We start from the raw sequence: 25,981 nt of genomic DNA on the forward strand, positions 1-25,981 counted from the left end.
TGCAACAACAGCGTCATCAACAGCAACAGTAACAACAACAAACAGAAAGTCTAACAGCGGGAGCGCCAAAACACGCACTCTCCCTAGCTCTCGCTCTCAGTCACAAACATACACGTACACAATACGCAAGCAGGTATAGAGGCATACATACGCAAACCGACCGCTACGGTAATTCTTACAGTCGCACTGTGGACAAAATTCTTATTTTATATAAATACAGACAACAGTGATTGCTAACACTTCCAAACTAAATTTTCGGTAAATGGGATATTGTAATTAATCGGGAATGAGAATAAAAGTTTAATGAATAAAATAAACTGAGCAGAGTAGTAGCAGACAGTGAACTGAGCCCATTGTGAGTCGAAGGTGACTGCGCCGCGTTGCCGCCTTGTGCCTTTCGTTTTGTTTTGTATCGTTTCATTTTTCGTTCCGTTGTCGCTACCGTCAGAGTTCTGAAAATCTCATTCATTTTGCATTGTGCCTTTCAGCGCAGCGGACGTGCGGTGTCGAGACAACACTTAGAAATTAACTGAAAATAATAATATAGAAATTATAACGAACCGTCATTGCGATAATTTTGATGACTTGGATTTTGGATAATGTGCAAACATAAACGCTAAATATATATTCATATTTATGTATATATTCTTTTTGCCTATTTGACAAATTTTTTTTATTGTTTGGTTTTTGACTTTCGCCGTCTTTGGCAAATTTGTTGTGTGGCGCGTTCGCGTGCAGTGTTAATTAATTGGTCGATACAACGTTTAAGAGCAAGAAGAAGACGGACAACAATAACATCAACCAGCAAAACCAAAAAGTGCGTAAAAAGCTTGGCAAGTGCCGCCCACAACAGAGACAAAAGAGAGCACGAGATAAGCTAACAAGAATCCAAGCGGTGACGCTGACGTTGCAGTGTGAGAGAGGAGCAGCGAAGCTGGCTCTGATAGCAACATCAACAAGAAAACGTGAGTGCAAAATACGAAGCAATACAAAATGAAATAAATGTACATAGATAAATTTAATAATAACAAAACGATGTGTGTATATATATTTCTTTTATTGGTTTATGTATATGTATGTGAGTGTGAGTGAGTATGTGAGTGTGTTTGTGTGTCAATACAAAAATTTGGTCACAGCAACACCGAAATGAAAGAAGAAGAAGAAGAAAAAAACTGCTACTGCATATTGCCGGCAGAGACGTCGACCCCCGCGTCTCATTGTGGTTTGTTATTGTTGTTGCTGTAAATTTGACGCCCCCTGCTGCAGTGGCCCGCAGCAAAGGCGCACGCGGCGTCGCGACGCGTCGCTGCCAGCGCACAGTCAGCAACAATTGGAATCGAAATGCAACTGCAAACGATCAGCTCGCTTTGTCGTGTTGTGGTTTGGGGGTGGTGTGAGGTGGTCAGCAATTATTGTCGCCCGCATTTGTACGTTCTGTTGCTACAGTGTCGTCCGCACTGTTGTGCCTGCTTCGCACACACAGAGCGTGGGACTGCGAGAGAGAGGCATGCTATATTTTGTTATTCTTTGCGTCTTTGTTATAATTTATTTGCTGCGCATAATATTTTTAATATTTTTTGTAAATACTTTTTTAAATTTGTAATATATGTACGCACACGCACACTAACGTATACACGGCACATGGCATGCCAGTGGCCAGATAGATCTATCAAAAAAGGTGTGCTTACGTATTGCAATATATATGTACGTATACCATATACAGTGGCTCACACCTTATTTCGTGCAGCAGCATAGTAGAACTTTGAAACCGTATTCCCGCTAAACCAGTAAAGATATCCAAAAAATTTAAATGAGGTTTTATTTATTGGTTATTCATTATGTATTAACACTTTCAATTATTTTTCTATTATAATTAATAAGATTAAAAACTAAAGAAAACTAAAAAAACAGCCCCTTTCCATGTCACAGCTTATTTCGTGCACTTCACTTTCAACGACTTTATTGTCCAAAAATTCTCAAATTAGGATAATTTTTTAACTTATTTTTGTTTAATCACCTCTTTGAATAGTGATTCCATCGAGTTTACTCATTTTCGGGTGATTCCGCTGGAGATTTTTGGCCAATCCTCCAACACGGCCGTTTTGAGGTCATTTTTATTGAATATTGACCATTTCCGAATGGCCACGCCCAATTTTGCCCACAAATTTTCTATAACGTTCAGGTATGACCACTGGGCCAGCGGATTTACCACATTTGGACTGTTCCAGATCAACCAGGACTAGTCAATACCCGGTTTATTGTTTTGGTCATTTGCCTGATGCAATCGGGATCGCCCTTCTAGACCCAGTTCTTCTGCATTTTGGAGCAAATTCTTCTTCAAAAAGGATAGGTACATGTTATTGTTCATATTACCATCAATGAAAACTAAGTATCCAACTCCCAAACCCGACTTGGAGGCCCAACCATGCAACAGCCACTGCCATAGGTCATATTTGGTTTTAGGTGCTGATCTTGGAGCTCAGTATTTGGTGGGCGCCAGGCAGATTGCTTCCAATCTGACCCATATATATGCACATGAGTCGAAATTTAATATATTTGCGTCGGATGGGTTCCAATATGATTGCCGCTAAGCTAATACTGAGCTCCAAGATCAGCACCTAAAACCAAATATGACCTATGGCAGTGGCTGTTGCATGGTTGGGCCTCCAAGTCGGGTTTGGGAGTTGGATACTTAGTTTTCATTGATGGTAATATGAACAATAACATGTACCTATCCTTTTTGAAGAAGAATTTGCTCCAAAATGCAGAAGAACTGGGTCTAGAAGGGCGATCCCGATTGCATCAGGCAAATGACCAAAACAATAAACCGGGTATTGACTAGTCCTGGTTGATCTGGAACAGTCCAAATGTGGTAAATCCGCTGGCCCAGTGGTCATACCTGAACGTTATAGAAAATTTGTGGGCAAAATTGGGCGTGGCCATTCGGAAATGGTCAATATTCAATAAAAATGACCTCAAAACGGCCGTGTTGGAGGATTGGCCAAAAATCTCCAGCGGAATCACCCGAAAATGAGTAAACTCGATGGAATCACTATTCAAAGAGGTGATTAAACAAAAATAAGTTAAAAAATTATCCTAATTTGAGAATTTTTGGACAATAAAGTCGTTGAAAGTGAAGTGCACGAAATAAGCTGTGACATGGAAAGGGGCTGTTTTTTTAGTTTTCTTTAGTTTTTAATCTTATTAATTATAATAGAAAAATAATTGAAAGTGTTAATACATAATGAATAACCAATAAATAAAACCTCATTTAAATTGTTTGGATATCTTTACTGGTTTAGCGGGAATACGGTTTCAAAGTTCTACTATGCTGCTGCACGAAATAAGGTGTGAGCCACTGTATGTACATTTGTATGTGCATATGTATACATTCGTGACGTCACAATCATCAGAGATTATATTTGGGTCATTTGTAGCAAGTTAATGCATGCATTGAAATCATATTCACATGCAAATCGAGTTAGAATAGAAACTATCTATATATTGATTATTAATTGATTTGCATTCGAATTCAGAGTTAATGCGATGTACAGTGGCATCCGAATCGATGTCTTCGGTTTCAGTTAGTTATTATTGTTGTCGTCGTCGTCGTCGCTGTTGCCGTTACGCGCTCACGAGAGAAATAGTGTGCTTCGTTTCTCTCCCCCACCAATGACTGCGTCAGCAGGAAAATAGAAACAGAGCGACAGCGTAGCGTTGCGACGTCAACGTCAGCGTTGGCGTCCCTTGACGACGCGTCGCGACGCCACTGCTCGTGCTTTATAAATTGTTTGGCTATTTGTTGTTATTGTTATTGTTTTTGTTTTTGCGATCAGCCTTTTATGGATTTGCATTGTTATTGCGATTCGCTCTCAGCTCCCAGCTTTTGCTTACATATGAGAGTAAGAGAGACTAAGAAAGATAGAGGGAGAAGGAGAGAGAGAGAGAGCGCGCGAATGAGAGCGTCGCTCAGCGCGAGTCGTGTCATATTTGTATTTGTTGCTTCGTTTTGACGTAGCGAGGTTTGAATTTTGTGATAAAGCGACCTCGTCATTGTGTCTGACTTCTGCTTGAGCATCGACGGAGCTGTGAGCTCGTGAGCTCGTGAGCTTCAAATGGCAGAAAAGAAAAAGGAGGACAAGAACAAATAAAAATAAATAAATAGAAGCTTTGTGTGCAATTAGCATGCAACAACAAAGAGAGATTATGCAATGATAAAGGCAACTTAAGCTCTGTGTGCGTGTGCTTAAAAATCAATTGGAATTTCTACAACGCCCCCATTAAAAACTAATTGAATACAAATACACCGAGACACGCACACACACGTACGCAAAAGCATAATATTTTTGACATGACGTCTGCGAAAGGGATTGAAGGTGGTTGGGCGAGTGTGAGGGGAGGAGAAAAAGAGCATCGTACGCATTGACAGGCAGGCGATGCTTTTGCTGGCCACCCACTCGGCCCCAAACTAACGTTTGTCTCTCTCTCTCTCTCTCTCTTTCTGTCTCTCTCACGCGGTCGCTCTGGCTTTTGTTGACGCTATGACTTTGCACCTCTCACATCTTGTATGTGTGCGTGTGCGTGTGATGTGTCGTGGTGTTGGTGTCTTTGGTGCTTTTTTTCAGAACCTTGGCAAAGGAGGGAAGCAATAGGCGGCAGCGTCGGTGGCGGCCGAGAAGCCAGCGCTGACGGTGCTGACGCCGCCGTCACCGCCGCCGCATGTGGCCGCTATTTTGTTGATTACATAAAAAATGAAAATAATTATGTATGTATGCATTTAGCTCGCACAGTACATTTATATATATACATACATACATATATGCATATATGTGCATATATATATATATATATATATATATATATATATATATATATATATATATATATATATACAAAAGCAGTAGCGAAAAAGAACTTTGTATTGTTGTTAGCGCGATAAGATATATGTATATATACATATATATATATATACACATAGTCATGCATATGTATGTGTATGTGTATGTGTACATGTAGATGAAGGCGCGTATGTGTGTGCATATGTATGTGCGAGTGTGTAAAGCAACAACAATAACAGCGCGAACGATGCGCAAAATGCAAACAAGACTAAAAATTAAAATACAAAACAAAACAAAAACAACAAGAACAACAACAGAAATAACGCAGCAGCAACAACCGGCGACAACTTCTCGTGTGCGCTGTTATACAACAACAGTAACAGAAACAGAAACAAAAACAACGATTCGACAACAGCAACTGTAAGAAAAAAGAAATTCGACAACAAAGCAAACCAAGCAAAACACGTTGAACACTTGAAGATACACTTTCAATGTGATAAAAATAGAAACAAAAATAAAATGAAATAAATAAACAAACGAACTACCAACAAACAAACTTTTCATATTTATTAGAATGTTCAAAATTAAAATAAAATGTTAGTTAATGTAAACAATGTAAAAAGCACAGCAAAAAAATTGATTTTTGAAATATATTTTAAAAAATTAATACAGTTTCTATCGAAATATCGATAGCGATACATCTGACAAAAAATCAACATTTATTTGCAAAAATAAGAAATCAGTATTTGGAAATAAAACGAAACGCGAGCTATTTTTAGCCACTGCTGAGCGGTGGCGGCTGCATATTACGGTAACTTACAGTAAAGAGAGAGACTTTAGCGGTGTTTCGCTTGCCCCTCGCCCTGCGCTCCGCGCTAGCGAGAGGTCGTCACCCTTTTACCTTGCGCTTGCATATTTTTTGAACTGCGGAAGCTACCTACAATTGCCTATTTAACTATTTAAATAGTAGCAATTGTAAGAATGGATGAAGACTTGTCGTCTTGCTCGCTTCTTAGTGAGAGAAGTTCGAAGACAGAGATGATGAGGAAGATATCGTACGCTGACCCTGCTACCATGCGTTCACAATTACGCTCACAGCTTACAAGTAATGGGATGCCAACAAACAGTAATTTAGATAATTTGGCAAACAGAACAAACATATCGTTCTCATCGCTAACAACGAGTTGCCATACAAGTTACACATGTACTGTAACTATGACGCAAGCAAGCTGTGCTCCAACTTCCACCTACACTGTGGCGGCCACTGAAGGGCCCAACATGACCTCAACAATGTTGGCGGGCAACAAGTCACTGAACGACACCTTGGCACGTATAGCTACGCATAATGTCAAATGCCAATTCCAACTAGGCGTAAGCAAGAAGCGAAAAGGTGGAGCGCAAACCAATACAATTCGTAAGGCAAAGGTGCAAGCTACTGGCCAACAAAAAGTGCCCTCCAAAACAGTGTCTGCAAGCAGTACACTAAGCAGCAATCGCTACGCAGCGCTTGCTGAGGAAGCAGATTCTATTATGGATCTGGAAGAAGAAAGCCAGGACGAACAAGCTTGTGAGACTGCCAAAGACCAGCAAATAAGCAGAGCACCCAAACCTCCAGCTATATGCGTGCCTCAAGTGAACAAAATGGATAAGCTGGAAGAAGAAATCAATGCTGTAGTCCAAGCCGACGAGTATGACATTCGTACATCCAGATCGGGAGTGTCGCGCATATACGCTAAACATTCAGAAAGCTTTCGCGCAATTGTTAGAATGCTGACGGCGAAAAATTGTGAGTTTTGGCACCATCAGCTAAGAGAGGACACCCCATACAGGGTAATTGTAAGAGGCATTCATCCTAATGTGCCTAAACAACTAATCGAACGCACGTTCACGGAAAGAGGCCACGCAGTCAAGAACATCTACTGCCCCAGGAAGCCGGACTGGCGTAATATAGAAGTTAACCCAGGGGATGATGAAGACGTAATAAACCTAAAAACTAGACAGAGTTTGTTTTACGTTAACTTAAAGAAGAGCCAAAATGTTAGTGAGGCACTTAACATTACGCAAATTGGACGGCATAGAGTATCAGTTACCAAGGCAAAGTTTAGCAAAGACTTGGTGCAATGCTTCAGATGCCAGGACTTTGGACATACCCGAAATTATTGCCTTAAAAAGCCAGTCTGTGGAAAGTGCTCAGGCAATCATCTCACAGGGTCGGATTCGTGCGACCTCAGGCTAGACAGTGAATCGATATGCGCTAACTGCGGTGGCGATCACATATCTAGCTACAAAAACTGTTCAGTCAGAATTGAGCTGAGCAAAAAACTTAAGCCGCCAGCAAGATTGCCTCAAGAAGGGATGCTAAACGGCAGCAAAAGTAATAAACCATCGGTCAAAGCTCAATTCATTCCTAATGCTACAGTTAGAGGTGGATTCTCCTATGCTGACATAACTAGACAGCGTGGACCGAAACATAATAAGACGAACGCAGCACGCGTCAACTCACAGGTGCAAGATTGCCCTGAGTATGAGCAATTTGGTAGCAAATTCAAAGAGCTCGAAAAAGCTATATTTGACCTAAACAGCAGAATGGATCAACTGTTCAAACTAATGCAGGATTCGATTGAGGCAAATAAAGCCTTTCGTGACCTGGCTCTAAAACTGATCTCAAAATGAACAGTCCACAAATAAAAATTGGATTGTGGAATGCAAGGGGCTTAGCGAAGAACATTGAAGAGCTAAAACTATTCCTAAGTGCCAATACAATAGATATAATGCTCATTACTGAGACGCACATGCGACCCGGCTTTTTAGTATATCTGCCAGGTTATGACCAATATTATGCTGCTCACCCCAGTGGAACAGCGAAAAGCGGATCTGCTCTTTTCATTCGATCGAACATTTCTCATGTGGAGCACGAAGCTATCTCAAAACCGAACATACAAGCTGCCAGTGTGAGCATATTGACCCAAGGTGGTTGCATCAAGATCTCTGCAATATACCTGCCCCCCAACCAATCGTGGACAAAAGACGACTTTGAGCAACTAATTCAAAGCTTGGGCAACAGATTCATAGTTGGTGGTGATTTTAATGCGAAGCATCCCTGGTGGGGTAACAACAGGTCATGTTCTCGAGGGAAGCATTTGCAAGAGGCCATTGCCAACAGTTCGTGCGAAATCCTAGCCACTGGTGAGCCAACTTTCTTCTCTTATAACACTCGACTCACACCCTCTGCTCTGGACTTCTTTATAACCAATGGGATTGAGAGAAACAAGCTAGCAGCTGAAATAAGGTATGAGCTCTCCTCGGATCATTTGCCTGTCATAGCAACAGTGCATTCTGCACACCAAAGCAAATCTAAGAGGCAATATATTCTACCTCGAGGCTCAAGTGTAAAAGTTTTTCAAACAGAACTGGCTAGCAAAACCAACCTCAATATGGAAATTAATAGTCCGGATGATCTTGAAGATGCAATCTCAATCTTCATGAGAAACGTGTCCTTAGCTGCATCTTCTGCTACTCCAGTAACCCAGTGCTCGCAAATACAACATCGAAGAGATATTCTCCCCCCACATGTTGACGCGCTTATAAGGCTCAAAAGAAGGGTGAGAAGAGAATACTCAAGAACTGGGGATACTCGAGTCCACCAGATCTACACAAGGCTATCCAATCGGCTGCAAAAGGTCCTTGCAAAAGTCAAGCAGAAGAAAATTGATGGAATACTAGAAAGTGCGGGCCCCGATGCACCTTTCAATTACACACTCTGGAAACTTACAAGTCGGTTTAAAAGGGTCGCTATACCGAAAATGCCAATTAAAAATCCATTGGGTGGTTGGTGTTACTCCAGTCAACAGAAAGCCGAAGTCTTTGCAGACAGCTTAGAAGAAAGATTTAAGCCATTTAATCTCACTTCCGATAGGACCAGAAGAGACGTTGAGCTAAGTTTGGAGACGCCCTTTCAGATGTCACTGCCTGCAACTCCAGTCACTCTCCAAGAGATTGTGCAGCAAATCAAAAAACTGAAAACCAAAAAATCTCCTGGAGAGGACTTGCTGGATAATAGAACTTTAAAACTACTGCCCAAAAAAGCGTTATTGTTTATTGTCCTAATACTCAACAGCATGCTTAGACTGAGATACTTCCCAACCTGCTGGAAAATGGCGTTGATCACGATGGTACCCAAACCTGGAAAAAACCACACGGAAGTTGAGGGATTCCGTCCAATCAGCTTACTTTCGGCGCTAGGGAAGATGGCAGAGAGAGTGATCCTGGATCGTATTATAAAGCTCGAGCCTGTAAAGCAAAAAATACCGAATTGGCAGTTCGGATTTAGACAAGGGCACGGCACGCCGGAACAACTTCATCGCGTAGTCAACTTCTCCCTCGACGCTATGGAACAAAAAATGTATGCGGCTGCTGTTTTTATGGACATCCGACAAGCTTTTGACAGAGTGTGGCACGATGGTCTCCGATTTAAACTGAAGAACATATTACCACCGCAGCTATTCCAGCTTGTCTCAAGCTTCCTCACGGATAGGTACTTTAGAGTCGTTGTGAGTGGAGAAAAGTCCTCGAAACGCTCAGTTTGCGCAGGTGTCCCACAGGGTAGCGTGCTTGGACCCACGCTATACAACCTATACACAGCTGACATGCCAACCACAAATGTAGTTACTGGACTAGATGAGGAACACGTCCTGATAGCAACCTACGCAGATGACACTGCAGTTTTGACCAGAAGTCCTAGCATCAACATAGCCACGGAATCCTTGCAGCAGTATGTAAATAGCTTTGAAGGATGGACCAGAAAATGGAACATAGGCATCAACACCAGCAAGTGCGTAAATGTCACGTTTACCACACGAACTTTGTCTTGCAGCGGCATCACCATGCTTGGCTCCAGAATCCCACAAAAGAGCTCATACAAGTACCTTGGAGTTTTACTGGACAGGAAGCTAAACTTTAAGGCCCATACAACCATGGTACGGCAGTCAATAATGGCAAAATCCAGAAAAATGGCATGGCTTCTTGCTCCAAAAAACAAGCTGTCGCTATATAGTAAAACTACGATATACAAAAGCATCCTAAGCCCGATCTGGAAATACGCCCTAGAAATATACGGCATTGCATCCAAATCAAACTTGGAAAAAATTAGAGTCGCCCAAGCAAAGATCCTGAGGCGAATCTGCGATGCCCCATGGTACATGAGGACTCGAGACATCGAAAAGGATCTAAAGGTTCCAAAGGTGGGAGATGTCCTACAATCACGTTCCGCAAGGTATATAGAACGCCTTGACAGCCACAGCAACGTACTAGCCAGACGGCTAACTGCCAAGCCGAGGAAGAGACGACTCAAGAAGTGCCACCCAACGGACTTGCCCAAAAGAGTGATAACATAATTAAATATAAAAGAAAAATATTTCACTAAACAAAACCATATTAATATAATATAAATAGTAATGTTAAAGTAATATTAAAAATTAACACATAAATATATAATCTAAGTCTAGATCTTTTTGTTATTATTTTTAATGTAGAACTAGATTAAGTTGCCATTATGGTAGCAGTAAGCTTGTTAATAAAATATAAAAATTTTTACAAAAAAAAAAAAAAAAAAAAAAAAAAAAAAAAAAAAAAAAAAAAAAAAAAAAAAAAAAAAAAAAAAAAAAAAATTAATAATTCTTTTTAATTATTAAAAACATTTTTCTATTAAATATTAATGTTCAGAAATCATTGAAGGCAACTTAATAATATTTTCAAATTGACTGAAAAGAAAAGAAAAACCTACACAAAGTCTGCATAACAAATGAGTTGAGCTGTTATCACATTTGATCTAGTTAGATGCGATGAACATCATCTAGCCCATCTAGATATGTCATATGTTTATATAAATGATATACATATACATATATATATATATATATATATGTATATACATATACATACATATCTGCTTGTTTATATGCAGATTAGTGGCTCAACTCTTATTTTCCGGATGCAGACCCGTGTATGTACATAAACCATTTACTAATTCATTCTCTCTACCCAGTGAGTTCCAGTTATGGTCTGGTTTTATATGACAACTCTGATCTTCATGCAGATTCATTTATATGCATACATACATACATATGCACACACACACACACTATTGTCAGTAAGTAGTTCGGCTCAGTTCAGTTGTTTTCCTGCATTGAATTATTTTAAATGTGCTAATTGACTGAAAACGTTTATCGCGCTCTGTTTCGCTCTCCCTTCCTCCACCCTCCCCTCTCTCACTCATTCCCGAGTAGGTTTTTTGAAGACCGTCTAGCAGCCAACAAATTTATACCTTTGAAAAAAAAAAAAAAAAAAAAAAAAATGTGTTGAAGGTTTTTCAATCTTGTTGCCAACCAAGCAAAGAAAAAATTAAACAATTTATTTATTTTTTATATATGCTATGTATAAAAAAACTATCTTTAGTTTAGTTTTTAACAGTACATACTTATTGCATAATAATTTATATTCAAGAAAAAAAAAGAGAATAAATTTGTGCATTATTTAAAACAATTTAAAAATCCTTCGACATTTTTGTCACCTGCACCAGCATTATGTTCTCTCACGGTTATGATTTGTCGTCACTTTAACGGTAAAAGCTTTTGCGCTTCTACTTCCTTATGTACTGTTATCAGCATTATTTGTTGCTGTTGCGGTCGCGATTGCTGTTCTTGTTGTAGGTGCTGCAGATGAATTTTTGTTTTAGCTATATTTAGTTATATTAATTGTGGTTGACCCAATTTGTTGTTGTGCCAGCAAATTGCTTGGCTAAAAAAAAAAAAAACACACGAGCGTAAATACACAAACACAAGCATACATACATACACACACACGTAAAGGTTTTATTTTTTGAACGTCGAAATCAATTGAAATTGAAAATTGCCCAAGAACTGTCACTCAAAGGATAGTGTAAAAAGCAACAATAAGGCAAGGGACGCTGTGTCGGTGGGAGGGGGAGTGGTGTCGCAGCGCACTGCCGTCCTCTTCTCCTCTCCTCCCACTTCGGTGCTTGGCAACAGAGCTGTCAGTGACACGAACGAATACAAATGCGCCTATGAATTCAACCAACGCAACGCCAAGCGCGTGCTCTCACTAAATGCCAAAGCAAAAGCAAAATCAAAAACAAAAACAGAAACCAAAGCAATAACAGCAACAAAAACGATAACAACAAAGATGTGCTTATTTTTAGTTGACGATTTTGTTTGATGCGCTTTTTTTAGTTTTTCGTAGCGGCTGCTGTTGCTGCTGTTGATGCTGCTGCCGCTACCGCTGCTGTTGCTATTGCTGCTGCGATTGCACTTTTTCCTCCCTCCTATGCGCAGCGGCCCAAAAAAGCCGGCAAAAATTAATTTCGCTCTCAGTTAGACGAACGAGCGCGCTCTCTCTTGCTCTCGCGCTCACTCATTCTCTTCCATCCTCTTGCGCTCTTTGCATATGACACTCACTCCATCTGTGGCTTTCGTTTGCTGTTTGTTTTTGTTTCTGTTTTGTGCGTGAATAAAATAAATATATAATTTATTTTTAACAAAGAGAGTATAAAGAGGAAAAAGCAGCAGAGAAGACAATGCCGTTCTTCAGTTTTCCTTTCCGCCTGGCTAAAATTAAATATGCTAAACACAAACACAACAACAACAACAACCGCAAGTATAAATGCTTGCGCTGCATTTGTCTGAGCTTTTGCCGCTGCTTTACTACCATCACTGTTTGCGTTGTTGTTATATACTGTTAGCTTTTTAAGATTTGATTTTGTTGCTTTAGCTTTTGGCTTCTTGTATTTCCTGCTACGGCCGCTGCTTTGATGCGTTGGCAGCGCACGTGTTGACGCCAGCGTCTTAGCACCATTAAGTAAGTTCATTATTTTAAAAAATGAATTCAATAAATTTGAGTTCATTTTGCTAAGGCGCAGCATATCTACATGTATATACGTAATTATATTTATATGTATATTTAAGCAATTTTAATCAACAATAATAATAATAATATGGAGTAGAGAGTATTAAAGATTCTGTCATTCACGCACGCATGAACTACTTTGTCTCTTTCGACCTCTCTCTCTCTTTCTGTATCTCTGTCTCTTTCAATTGAGTCATGCTAGGGCCTTACCCAAACAGCTGTTTGTTGTGCTTTTGTTGGTCTGATCCTTTGACTAAAGCGCAACGAAAATAGTTTGTAAAACTCGTCAATAAGGTCGACGTTGCCGCTGACGCTGACGTCGCGACGTTTGTTTTCTTGTTGTTGTTGCTGCTGCTGCTCAGCTTTCAATAAATGGCAATGTCATGCGCCAACGCTCCTACACACACATACATACATATATGCACAGAGCACAAACAGCGGCGGCGTCTATCTGTTATTGCGCTCTCTCATACTCATACACACTCTCTGGCTATCAAATCTAGCTTTCTTGTTGTTGTTTACGACGCGCTTTAGACTTTGTGTGTTGCATGCCGGCTCTCTCCCTCATTGCAAACTTACGTGTCTTTATTACGTTTGGCGCTCGTGAGCGTGAAGTGTATGTTTGTGTCGCTCTCTCTATGGGTGTGTGTATGTGTGGGGCTCGTTTCGGCATTTCATTTGCTAGCGCTGCCGCCGTTTCGCTTCATTCGTTTGTCTGCTCGCGTGCTTTACAGTTCAAATTGTGCGAGGCCTCGAAATAAAAGGCGAATATACAAATTTTCAAATATAATTTCTAAGTAAATAAATCAACGTATAGTTCAATATATTGTTGTGTGTGCCAAATGCTTAGAAAACATTTTGAGTTCTTCTAGTGCAAAGGTATGTGGATCATTTACAACAACAAAAGTTGCCACACATATACACGTGCAGATGTATATGTATGTGTGTCTGTGACGTGTGTGCTCGTGTATCAGTGGCCACAGGAACGGAACGTGCGCTTAAGAGAGAGTGTAAAAGAGAGCGCTTAAAGTGAGAGTCATGGATACGAAAAACAATAATAAAAAAAAAGCGATTTTCTGTTGTCGGTTTAACCCGTAATTTTTTTTTTTCTTTTTTCTAATCTGTGTCTCATTTCATAATCCGCATGTTCGAAATATACGAATTTCACAAAAGGCAACGCAAAGTATAAAAATACATAGAAAAATAATAAAAACCACGTTGAAAAGTCAGCGTCTGTGTGTGTGGAAGGGAGAGTGGGAGGGAAGTATAGAGCGAGTAGTGCTGCCACCTTCGCTGTCACTGTGTGCGTATGTGGGAGAGTGAAAGCTCGCACTGAATGAAAGAGCGCAGTGAGCTGAGCACCAGAGCGTTTCAGTTATTTTTTGGACTTTGTATATGAATTTATAGTAAAAAATACAAGATTAATTCATGTAAGAGAACAAATATGAGTAATCATTTTGGGCGAGTAAAATAATTCTACTAAAATCTGCATGTTTGTTTAGCAAGAACTGATGAAAACAATAATACTCTCTCTATCTCTCGCACACACACATACTTACAGCACAGTCATCTAAGAGAACAACAACACATTCAAAGCGGCCTTGTCGTGTCGCTGTCTCTCTTTGACTACTTATTTATTTATTCACTTTTAGATTTTTTGTAAATTTTTGTATTTTGTTACCTTTTTAGCTTTCTTAATTTTTTGCGGATTTTTTTTTTATTATTTATATTATATATCTGACATTAGTTTATCAGTTGTAAGCGATTCTATGTGTGTGTGTGTGTGTGTGATTATATATTTTTGATTCTTATTTCTTATGGCTGCGTGCCTGCATATGTAGCGTATACGTAATATACAATTGTGCGACCCAACTTGAAGGCATCACACAGTCACGCATACATAGGCGGATGTCTATGCATGAATGTGTGTGCATATACTCACAACACACACACACATATACAAAGGCACATATAAAGCGAGCTGTTTGCATGGGGGGTTACGTATACGCCGCGTGGTCGCCGACAATTTTTCATTGTTTGTTGTCTACTTTAGCTAAAGCTCGAGAAAATTCTAAACTACATGTAAACGTGTGTATGTGTGTGTGAGTTAAAAGTAAACACAATTAGACTAGATAAATACCTTATTAAAAGTGTATATACAAAAAAAGAACAAACAAAAAATATAACTTTTTAATATTATTATTAACAACATATGTATTTATTTTAACAATCTGTTTAATTTTCTTGAAGTTAATCATATCCTATTATTTGTCCTCTTTTATTTAATTTAATTTCGATCATTTTTGTTTATATTTCACCAAGACGTACGCACACACTCATAATCAACCTCACGCACACGTAAACAAGTACAGTACAACAGTTTGGGAGCGGGAGAGCGAGAGCGCATGTCGTTGGACGCCATTAAAAGCTCTCAAAAAATGCTTGGCCAGCTGTTGTTGTTGAAAATGTTATTTTTGTTGTTGGCGGCGTCGTTAGCGGCGCTGCCGGAAATATGCAAAGCTCTGTGCCTAGCGTGCTCTTCATCTCGCTCTCTTTGAATTGATTATGTGAACTGTTTTGCTATTTGTTATTATTTATATAGAGAGCGATCGAAATGGCAATAGATAAACGGACGCCACAACAAAGCAGCAAAGTGTTGCGCCTGTTCTCACGTCCTACTGTTTCTCATCTCATGTCTCCCTCTTCTGCATCTTCCTCTTTTGTTATTATTATTATTATCCATTAATATGTGCTTGTCATTGTTATAAGCCCGTAGCCGACGACGGCCATCATTCCCACTCCTTCGGCTGGTTGTCCCACGTTTTTTCATTTTATTTTTATTTTTTCGCTTTTCGGATTTAGTGTGAAGTATTTAAAGAGGAAGCAGTTCATTTACGCTTATCCCTTAAAGCAAACAACGGTACTTAATAGTGTTTGTTGCCTTTCTGTGATTAGCTTGCGGTTAAAGTTCTTGTTTATAAATACATACAAGTATTGCTACATATACATGTATGTACATACATATGTACATACATACATATTTATGTGTATGAATCATCTGCACAACTATAAAGCGCGTTTTATAAGCAGCAGCAGCAGGTACAGTTTAACCAATCGTATTTTACACTTTTATGGTGGTGGTGCTGCTGCTTCTTCCCATTAACAATAATAATAATAAGAAGAACAATATAATAATAGCAACACTAACAACGACGCAGCAGCTGCAATAAAAGCAGCATAGAAAGGTCCATAGGTCACAACAGAAAGCGAACAGCCGGCAGGCAGCGCGGCAGCAGCAGCAGCAGCAGCAGCAGCAGTTGACGTTTCTAGAACGAAAAGCTGACAACTGACGCGCGGCTCCGGCGTCGGCAGCAAAGCGCAAAAGCTACTTCTACAACGGCTCAAAATGACGCCGCTCTTCGTTCATTTCATTGCGACGCTCTTTCATACGCATTCTCTTGTATTTGAACGAGCTGAGCTTGAAAAACTGCGCCGTTTGGCTAGCGCTTGTAAAATAAACAAAAACACAATATAAAAGCAGATAAACAGAGAGCCTGAGAGAGCGAGTGAAAGAGTGACTAACAAAGAGCTGCCGTTTCTTTATGTTTTTGGCACACGTCACAGCTGCGGCTCAGTTTGAGCTTGCAATATGGGTGCATGTATGTATGTATGTATGTATATGTATATGTATATATGTATGTGCGTGTTTGTGTACAAATTGCAATATTATAACAAGCGTATAATGTTAGTGTGTATATGTATGTGTCTCTTCTTTTAGCTAATTAGGTAAACACACAAACACACACTCAAACATTGCTAGAGGGAGAGCCAGCGTAACCAAAACCACGTTGTCGTTTACCCAAACGCTGACATCGGCGTCGCGACGTAGCGTTGCTCTCTCGCGCGACGCTACTGTGCAAATTAGCGTTGTTGCTGTATTTTGTTTATAAAAAGTTGCCAAGACAACGGACGGAAACTTTCAAAATTGCGTCGCAAGCTTTATTTTCTAGTTTGTTTGTGTTTTCGCAGCGCACAGCCTTCCAGCAGCACGAATTACAACAACAATAACAAGAACAACAGCTGTGAAGAGCTGCTCTGCTATGTGCGTCCATTATTTTGGCATGCGACTGTAAAGAGCGACTGTTGTGTATGGCGCTTAAACTGTTGTTGTCGTCATCATCGTCGTTGGTTTTGTTGTTGCTGTTGAGCTTTTGCTTTTGCTTTTGCATTGCTGTCCGTTTCGCGTATCGTTTGTTTTGACTCGCCGTCTTTGTTGTGGCGCGCTCGTTTTTAAATTCTTTTGTTGTTGTTGTCACAGTAAATTGTTGTTGGTGACCAATAAAAATCAATAAATAATACACTTACAGTGCTGTCCCTTATGGGCATCGCAATGAACATACATACATACATACATGTGCTGTTAGTTATTTAATTAATCTGCTCCAAGCGTTGCGAATGCATATATACATATGTACATAGATACGCTTGAGTGTGCGCTTAACTGTACCGCATTTTATTGAAATACCAAAATTATGAATTAGTCATTAATTCAATATCCTTTGATATTGCCTCGCTCACTCGCTCGCAGTTGGAACAACAGAAATTACTGTTATGGCTATAGGTTGAATGCGAAATGCTGATAAGATAATTCAACAGTAAACACAAGCAGACATCCAGAGAGAGAGAGGAGAATAACAAATAACAACAACAACAAGACGCACACGAGCACAAAGCGACGCGCGCAACAAAATAGTTGAAAAAAAAAAAGACCGAAACACGAAAATAAAATGAAATAAAACAAATACAATTTCAAGTAGCAGGTGAACGCAAGCTGCGCTGCCGACGTCGCAGCCACTCATCAAGCCATAAAAACGGCGAAAACTACACGCGTAAATTAGAAGCAATAAAAAAGTGCTGTTGGAAAATAAAAATAATGCAAAAAGCAACGCACAAATAGAAACAAACTACACACATGCACACACACACACACAGTCGCACGCACAAATACAAACGCTAAATGGCGGCCCGGGCGGCTGGTGATGATTGCGTAAAGCGTTTAGCATTTAACTTAAAAATGTGGCCACTGTTCAAAGCAAGCAAAGGAGAGAGGCACCGCAAATCGGGCGTGTATGTGTGAGTGTGTGTGTGTGTGAGAGAGAGAGGGAGCAAGCATGTGTGTGTGTGATACTTGCGGTAATATTACTTATTATTGGCGGAGCACAGTGGGCAAAGATTGCCCTTTGAGGTATGCAATAAAAACAAACTGAAGGACGCCGATGAAATAATAAAAAAAAAAATTGATGAAGATGACGAAGAAGAAGCAGAGAACTAAAGCATGCACCTTTTTAATTAACTGATTTGATACACCAGCGTTAATTGGAAAATAACACTTGATTAGCAGTTAAAGTTTTGGGCTTTAAATTGTTGTTTAAATGCATTCACGTTTGGCTAATGCAGATCTGGGCGAACATGTTGATTGCTATATATATGTACATGTGTGTGTATATCGATATACACATACATATAAATATGTAGATAGGTGCGACAGAGAAATAGAATGCGACAAAGCAGAAATGACTGAAAAAAAAAAAAAAAAAAAATTGGTGATAAACTGAATATGCTTAAAACTAATATTAAGATAAACATATATTGTTATTAATGATAATAGATAATACATGTTGATCTTGAGTTTAAAAGGACACCAGGGCTAAAAAAATTAGTAGTACTGTTGGACGAAAACTATATAAATAATTTTAGAATTTAATTAGGTATTTTTCAGATCTATATAATGAAATCTGTATATAAAGGATGAGGATGTTATAAGTGATGTATGATAAATATATATGATATATACCCATTATATTTTATATATAGTATGTATATAGTGATAAGGGAACTACAGTTATTTATTGGATTTAGTTTTTGGATTTAACTTAACATGAAATCTAATCAAGTCCTTTTCGGATCTCTTCTCTCCGTCAGCATGTCAACAGATAATCCCACACAGCTGCTAACGACGCACGATTTGAGCCACTTGCGAGGCCAACTACAGACGGCGGCAGCAACAAGCGCCGTGGTGGCAGCAGCAGCAGCTGCTGCACACGGATACCACAGCGTGGCAGGCACAGCGGCCGCAGCGCCGCCAACAAACGGACACGGGCACGGACTGGGACTTGGATTGGGACTGGGCCTTGGACACGGACACGCCCACAGTCACACGCACGGCCACGCCCACGCCCACACCCACACCCACATGAATTCTAACTCAAAGTACCTGCTGCTGCGTCACAATGGCGGCAGCTTTACCGCCTACGAGAATGCCACGCAGGCGGGCAACGCCTCAGCGGCAGCAGCAGCAGCCGCTGCCGGCAATATTGTGGTGCTGGCCACGGAGCCGATGGAGCTGAGTGCGGCGGATGCTATGGGCGCGGCCGGTGCGGCGGCCGATGATGATGAGCTGCGTCCGTTGTCCTGGCTGAATGAGAGCAATCTGATCAAAGGTATTGGGACCACACCGGCAACAACAACAACAACTGCAGCAGCAACAACGGCCGTGAAACGCAGTGTTGCTGCCGTGGCGCTGAAAACGTCGCCCACGACAACGGCAACAGCGACAACAACAACCACAGCAGGAGTTGGAGGAGGCGGCGGGGGAGGCGGAGGTGGTGGTGCTACAGCAGCTGCCACCGCCGAGCCTTACAACATTTGCCTAGTGAACGACATAATCGAGGAGCTGTCGCACAGCGATGCCATCGAATCGCAGTCACCACCCGCCGTCTATAGCACCACAACGGTGCACAAGGGACCCAGCGGCACCACCACCGTGGTGGAGTACAAAGCGGCCAGCAGCAAACCGAATGTCACAGCAGCGGGAGCAACCGTCACAGCTGGCTTCATGCCGCGTGTTGCTGGCAACAGCTTCATGCCGGCAGCAACAGTTGCCGCTGTCAAACAGCAGCAGCAGCAGCAGCAGCAGCAGCCGCAGATCTTTGTCAGCAGCAATGGGACGACTCCGACGGCTAGCTACAAGTCCAGTGGCAACACCACAACGCATCATCCGCACAAGAAATATCTGCGCGAGAAGATGAATGTGCATGTGGATCACAATAGCAACAACAACAACAACAGCAACATCACCACTAGCACCACCGTCGTTAGCAACAACAATATCAGCCATGTGGTGGCTTCTACGGTTACCGTGGTCAGCTCGCCCGCCTCCTCAAACAACTCGACGCTCAGCTCCTGCTCCGCCTCGGGCTCCTCGACGGCGGCCGTCAATGGGGGCAACAGTCCAGTGCCGAAGTCGAACAGCTTCAATGCAGTATTCGATGCCGTCAACTACTCAGCGCCCAATAGCAGCAGCAGCAGCAACAACAACAACAACAACAACAATAACAACTGTAATACCATCACCACCGCCACAGCCACCGTCACCAACAATAGCAACAGCAACAACACCAGCGAACAACAACAACAGCAACAGCAACAACACACAACACCACCAACGGTGGTTAGCACCACAACGTTGCCGCCTGGCTACAGTTTTGTTACCGCTCCACATGTTATGTAAGTGATAGATGTAAATTATGGCTGGGGGAGAGAAAGAGAGAGAGAGAGAGAGAGGGAGAGAGTGTTGTATATATAGAGGAGTAGAAGAGAGAGTGGTTGAGAAGACAGAAGTAGAGATAGTGATAGAGGTATACAGGTGAAACAAGAGAAGGAGATAGATCTAGAGAAACAGAGAGAGAAAGCTATAGAGCGAGTGAGATAGTGAATTAGAAAGAAAGAGAGAGGAAGAGAGTGAGGCAGAGAGTGGAGAATGAGATGAAGATAGCGATAGAGAGATTGAGGGAGATAGAGGTAGAGAGAGAGAGAGGGAGACAGCGATAGAGAGAGAGAGAGAGAGGCAGATAGAGAGTATGAGAGAGAGAAAGAAAGAGAGAGGAAAAGAGGTAGGTAGGTATAGAGAAAGAAAGAGAGATAGGCAAAGACGTAAATAGGTAAATAGGTAGAGAGGGAGATAGAAAAAGAGAAGGAGAGATAGATAGGGAGATAATTAGAATGAGACAATGAGGGAGATAGAGAGATAGAACTTCCAGAGGAGATATAGCGAAGCAGAAACACATGGAGATATAAATGTAGAGAGAGACACGGAGGTAGACGGACCTACAGCTCATTTTAAATTCTATTTTTCTTAAGGGTTATTTCATAAGAGTGCTTTTCTGTCTCCCTCACTCCTTCAGACACTTTTACTTGCTCCGCGATTCGCATCGCGACGATTGTCTTCAGTTCAGATCGTCTCTCATTCAAAGAGAAGAGAAAGGAGAGAAAGAAACGAAAGAGAACGGTTTATATTACGATTACTCACCGGCTTACATTCCAAACCGTTGGAAATTAGGCTGAATAGATGATGTGGCATTCCCGTTCACTAACTCTTGTCTTCCCCTCTCCCTACTCCCCCCCCCCCCCCCCCCCCCCCCCTCTCTATCTCTTTCTCTGTCCTTCTCTTATGATTTACATTAGAATTGGTTCATTATGATTATTGAACTCTCGACTTTCTCGCTCTTTTGCTGCAGCTCACAACAACCCGCCAATATTTCCTCACCGGAGACGCCGCCAGGTGCGGCGCTGTTGCCACCTGGGACCTACTACAGTGCGGTGCAGCCGCGTACGGGTGTGTTGCAGTTGTCGGTGACGCCACCGCCGCCATCGATGACGCCGACGGCGGTGCACAATGGTTCTGGTTCCGGGCCTGGTTCCGGTTCCGGTTCCGGTTCCGTTTCGGCTGGCTCCGCTTCCGGCATTGCCAATCTGCGCAGCCCCAACAGCTATGCCAGCTACGAGAACGAGGATTCGCTCAAGGAGTTCGACATCGGCCTTGGCAGCGGGGCGCGACTCCATACGAGCACGCCTCAATATCAATCAATGTCCAAAAATAACAATAATAATAACAATAGCAACAGCAACAACAACAACAACAGCAACTCATCCGCATATGGCAGCTCCAATCCTGGCAACAACAACAACAATAGCAATAGCAATAGCAACAACAACAACAACAACACACCCCAAAAGCAAAAGCATCCCAACAATGTGCCATATGATCCGTACGTGCATACCAACAATAAGCCGCCATATAGTTTTAGGTAAGTTTGAAAGTCGGGAACTTGTTCAATTGAACAAGTTCATCAAGTGAAGGACATTGTTAGATTGTTGTTCCGCATCGATATGAAATCGATAATGGAAACAAAACAAAGATTGAGCGAATTCAATTTGATTGCTAACCCCCCTCCCCCCTCCCCCTCTCACACTTCTTGCAGTTCCTTGATCTTCATGGCCATCGAGGACTCGAACGAGAAAGCTCTGCCCGTTAAAGAGATTTATGCGTGGATTGTGCAGCATTTTCCCTACTTCAAGTCGGCGCCGAATGGCTGGAAGAACAGCGTCCGTCACAATCTCTCGCTGAACAAGAGTTTCGTCAAGGTGGAGAAGGCGCCCAACATGGGCAAGGGCTCGCTGTGGCGCGTCGAGCCCCAGCAGCGACCAAATCTCATGCAGGCCCTCAATCGTTCGCCCTACTTCCCCAACTCGGCCGTCGACAAGATCAGTCCCATGCTCAAGAGTCCCAATTCTGGCAACGGTAATGGCAATAGCAATGGCAATGGCAATGGGAATGGGAATGGTGCTGGCAGCATTGCTAGCTACGATAGCTTGGACGGCACTGGGACTGGGCCAGCGGCGTCTGTGACGCCCGTTAAGAACGGCATTGCCGGCCATGCGGTCACGTCCAATGGGGGCGTGGCTGGTACGCCAGCTATAGCGGGTGGCGGCAATCATCCTCGCTTCGATCCGAAGCTGTTTCCTAATCTGTCCAAGGCATTTCGGAATATCGAGGAGCCGCAATATATGCCGGCCGATGCTGTCGATGAGGAGCTGCCGGGCGACTATGTGGCCAATAGCAGCTGCAACAACAACAACAACAATAATAATAACAACAACAACAACAACAAGTACAACTATGCGAATGGAACTGTTAATGTGACAGTGGCAGCAGGAGCAGGAGCAGGAGCTGGAACTGGAGCTGGAGCTGTAGCTGTAACTGTAGCTGGAGCTGGTACCGTTTGTGCCTTAAATTTCGAGCGGCTGGCACGGGACTGCGGCGCCGATAGCATCGATGATGTCCATGCGGCAGCGGCGATGCTGTTCCTTAAGCACGGCTCGAAGGCCTTTCTCGAAAGCTTTCCGAACGGGTAAGACGAGTTCGATTCAAATATAATAGGAGATGAATCTAATCAGAGGATTTCTCTACTGTCTCTCTCTCTCTCTCTCTCTCTCTCTCTCTCTCTGCTTTGTAGCGCTCCAGTGATAACTAGTTCTCCCAGCGAGGATCACACCTATTCGGCGGGCGGCAACAGCAATGCGGATAGCGGCGCTTCGACGCCCCTGATCAATGGCACGGGCAACGGTCCCAATGCACAGCAGATGCAGCCGGGTGTTGGCCATGGCGGCGACAGCAATTGCGCCAGCTCTGATGCGGCCTACGACAGCAGCGAGGAGAAGTAAGAGTCGATTGGCATTTAGTGTATGAATATAAGCTTAACGTTTCTCTACTCTCTTGCATTAACTTTGCTCAGTCACAATATCACGGCCGAGGAGCTGGCCGATCAGCAGCGTCATCGTGACGGCGTCGACGCTCTGCTCTCGCTGTCGCGCTCTTCGATCGTGGAGTGCGGCTCGTCGACAACGACAAGCCACTATCACAGCAACGGCAGCAGCGGCAGCAGCCACGGCTCGCCGCACAAGCGTGCCTCCAGTCGCAGCATCGAGGAGGAGAAATGGCAGCATCTCGACCTGCAATATCAACAGCAGCAGCAGCAGCAGCAGCACTCGCTCCAGACCAATGCCGTCTATACGAATGGCAGCGGCAGCAAAATGGCTTTGCTAAGCAGCGCTGCGGCCAATGTGGCTGCTGCCGGCGCACTTGCCCAACAGCAGCAGCAGCAGCAGCAGCAGCAACTACAGCAACAACAACTACAGCAGCAGCAAAGGCCGCTCTACGATGAGCTGTACAGTGCTAACGTGGTGACGGGCAGCAATGCCTCCTCCAATTTGTACTGGAGTGGCGGAGGTGCTGCGCCCGGTAATGGGCCGTCCATGCTGTCGATAAGCGCCGCCATGGTCAACACCGTGCCAGCCAAGAGCAAAGCCAAGCCGTTGCGTGGTGTGCGCACCAAGAGCAAGCGGAAGTCCAACTGGATGCGGTGAATATGGCGCAAAGCTGGCGGCAGGCACTAGAGGCACATATATATATATATATAGTTGTGTTCTCTCTCTGTCTGCTGAACTGGCACACACACACACAAACTAGTACCCTCACCATGCTGCTCGTACCATTTGTTGTCTCTTTCTAAAGCGATTTCTGTACAATGCGTAGCATTTAGTCAAATGTTTTGGTTCCAATCCAATTTCAACTATATATTATTTACCCATTCTCTGTGTTTATTATTATTATTATTATTATTATTTTTATTATATATATTTTTTTGTTATCGATGATCCACTTTTTCTTGATTTATTATATACGATTTGTATATTATTTAATATAATTTTTATTATTTTTTTAAAAGCAAAATCCCATTTTTTTAGTAGCTTAATTTTAGACGTTAATTTTTTTTTTTTTTTTATATTCGACTTGATTGTTGGCCATTATATAATATTTTAATAGTTGCAATTTTCTTTGTTAGCTTTTAATTTACGACTTGTGCATATATATACAGACATATATATATATATTATATATCTATATAAATTTTATGAAACATTTTTAATAACAATTTTTAACTGGCTTTAATGGAGAAACAACAACAACAACAACAAAACCAATCCAATCAAAACAACTAAAACACAAAATGAAATGTCCTAAGGTGCTAGCTGGGCACGATTGTTTTTAAATGTAATTGTTTACACGTGTACAAGAAACTTAACAAGACAAGCGCAAGGCAAAAATATAAACAAAAACAACAAAAACTGAAAAAATTGAAAAACAAAGCAAAATGAATATATGTAAAAAAAAAAAAAAAAAAAACGAAAAAGTTAAAGAAGAAGAAATAGCAAACGATTGCGTTATCAAAGTACTTTTTATTTGTTTGCTTGCTGTGTGAGTAAAACAACAGCAGCAGCAACAACAACAACAACAACATATATGTAACACACACATATTTATATATATATATATATATATACACACCCAACTATATATACACATGCATATTTATATATGTTTAGTACTATACAACAAAAAACAAAAACAACAACAACAACAACAACAAGAACATTTAGCGCCTTATAATTGAGTCCTTAGAAGAGAGATAAAAGTGAAAGAAAACAAGAAATATGTAATTGTTTAAATATCGCTACATGTTATATACTACTTACGATATACATATATTATTATTATTACTATTATTATAACTATTATGATTACAACAATTATTATTATTCTATTACTATTATTACAATTATCATATGTTATACTTGATTAACTTAAGTGCTAACAAAATCAACCAAAAACAAAAACAAAAACAAAAGCAAAAAACAATTAACAAAACACGGGCCAATAAAGCGTAGCATAGCAATCCGCATACCCTAAATATATATATGTATATGTATGTGCATATGTTTCAATCTATATGTATACATATATAAGTATAACACAACATGCGACACTCAAGTAAATGTTAAATCAAAGATACTTTTAGTACCGTAAGCGAAAAAAACAATATAAAACGAAACAACAACAAATGAAAAGAAAACAACAATTAGCTTTTAGGCATTAAACTATATTGTAGTTACAAATTTGTGCAAATCTTGTTAACAGTTTTTTTTTTTTGTTTATTGGACTTGAGGTTTTTTTTTCTTAGTTTTATTTTACTGTAAATTTGTTCTTAATTTTAAAATACGTTTATTTTTTGTCCTTTGTCAACTCACAAAAAAAGAGAAAAGAATTGTTAAACGTTGATGGTTGGCTAAAGAGAGAGAGAAAGAGAGAGCGAAAGAGAGAGAAAGAGAGAGAAACTTTAGTTAAATTGAAATGTAAATACGAAACGCTTTGCGAGTTACGCTGCAATTTATTTACAAATACACTATATATAGTTAATGTCACGCCCCCGGGACCCCGCCCCTGCCCCTGCCCCTGCCCCCACTCCTGAGTGTCTACACTTCAA

General features: G+C 41.4%; 1 protein-coding gene and 2 long non-coding RNA genes across 5 annotated transcripts in view; 1 reads left to right on the forward strand and 2 right to left on the reverse strand.

The window, feature by feature from the left end:
* The first annotated feature begins 415 nt into the window (after positions 1-415).
* Positions 416-24,785, forward strand: CHES-1-like (Checkpoint suppressor 1-like). Of its 2 annotated transcripts, none has more exons than XM_089263860.1 (6): positions 416-965; positions 18,741-20,324; positions 21,335-21,904; positions 22,079-23,008; positions 23,114-23,317; positions 23,393-24,785. In XM_089263860.1, exons 2-6 carry the CDS (start codon positions 18,742-18,744, stop codon positions 24,021-24,023), a joined length of 3,918 nt encoding a protein of 1,305 aa, XP_089119986.1. In that variant the 5' UTR covers positions 416-965; position 18,741; the 3' UTR covers positions 24,024-24,785. The 2 variants fall into 2 exon arrangements, with proteins under 2 accessions (XP_089119986.1, XP_030245653.1); XM_030389793.2 differs by lacking the exon at positions 416-965 and adding an exon at positions 13,200-13,637.
* Positions 2,051-4,371, reverse strand: LOC149090655 (uncharacterized). Its single transcript, XR_016197342.1, has 2 exons — positions 3,553-4,371; positions 2,051-3,493 (listed from the first exon to the last, which is right to left on the reverse strand). It is a non-coding gene; the product is annotated as an uncharacterized LOC149090655 (long non-coding RNA).
* Positions 10,425-25,981, reverse strand: part of LOC149090656 (uncharacterized) — a 173,135-nt gene continuing 157,578 nt past the window's right edge. For both annotated transcript variants that reach the window (XR_016197341.1, XR_016197340.1), the window contains exon 2: positions 10,425-10,513. This is a non-coding gene — a long non-coding RNA (uncharacterized LOC149090656). The remainder of the gene's footprint in view (positions 10,514-25,981) is intronic.

The sequence above is a fragment of the Drosophila navojoa genome, chromosome X (genome assembly GCF_054131105.1).
Source record: "Drosophila navojoa isolate 15081-1374.11 chromosome X, UAZ_NAV_1.0, whole genome shotgun sequence".
Classification (NCBI taxonomy): domain Eukaryota; kingdom Metazoa; phylum Arthropoda; class Insecta; order Diptera; family Drosophilidae; genus Drosophila; species Drosophila navojoa.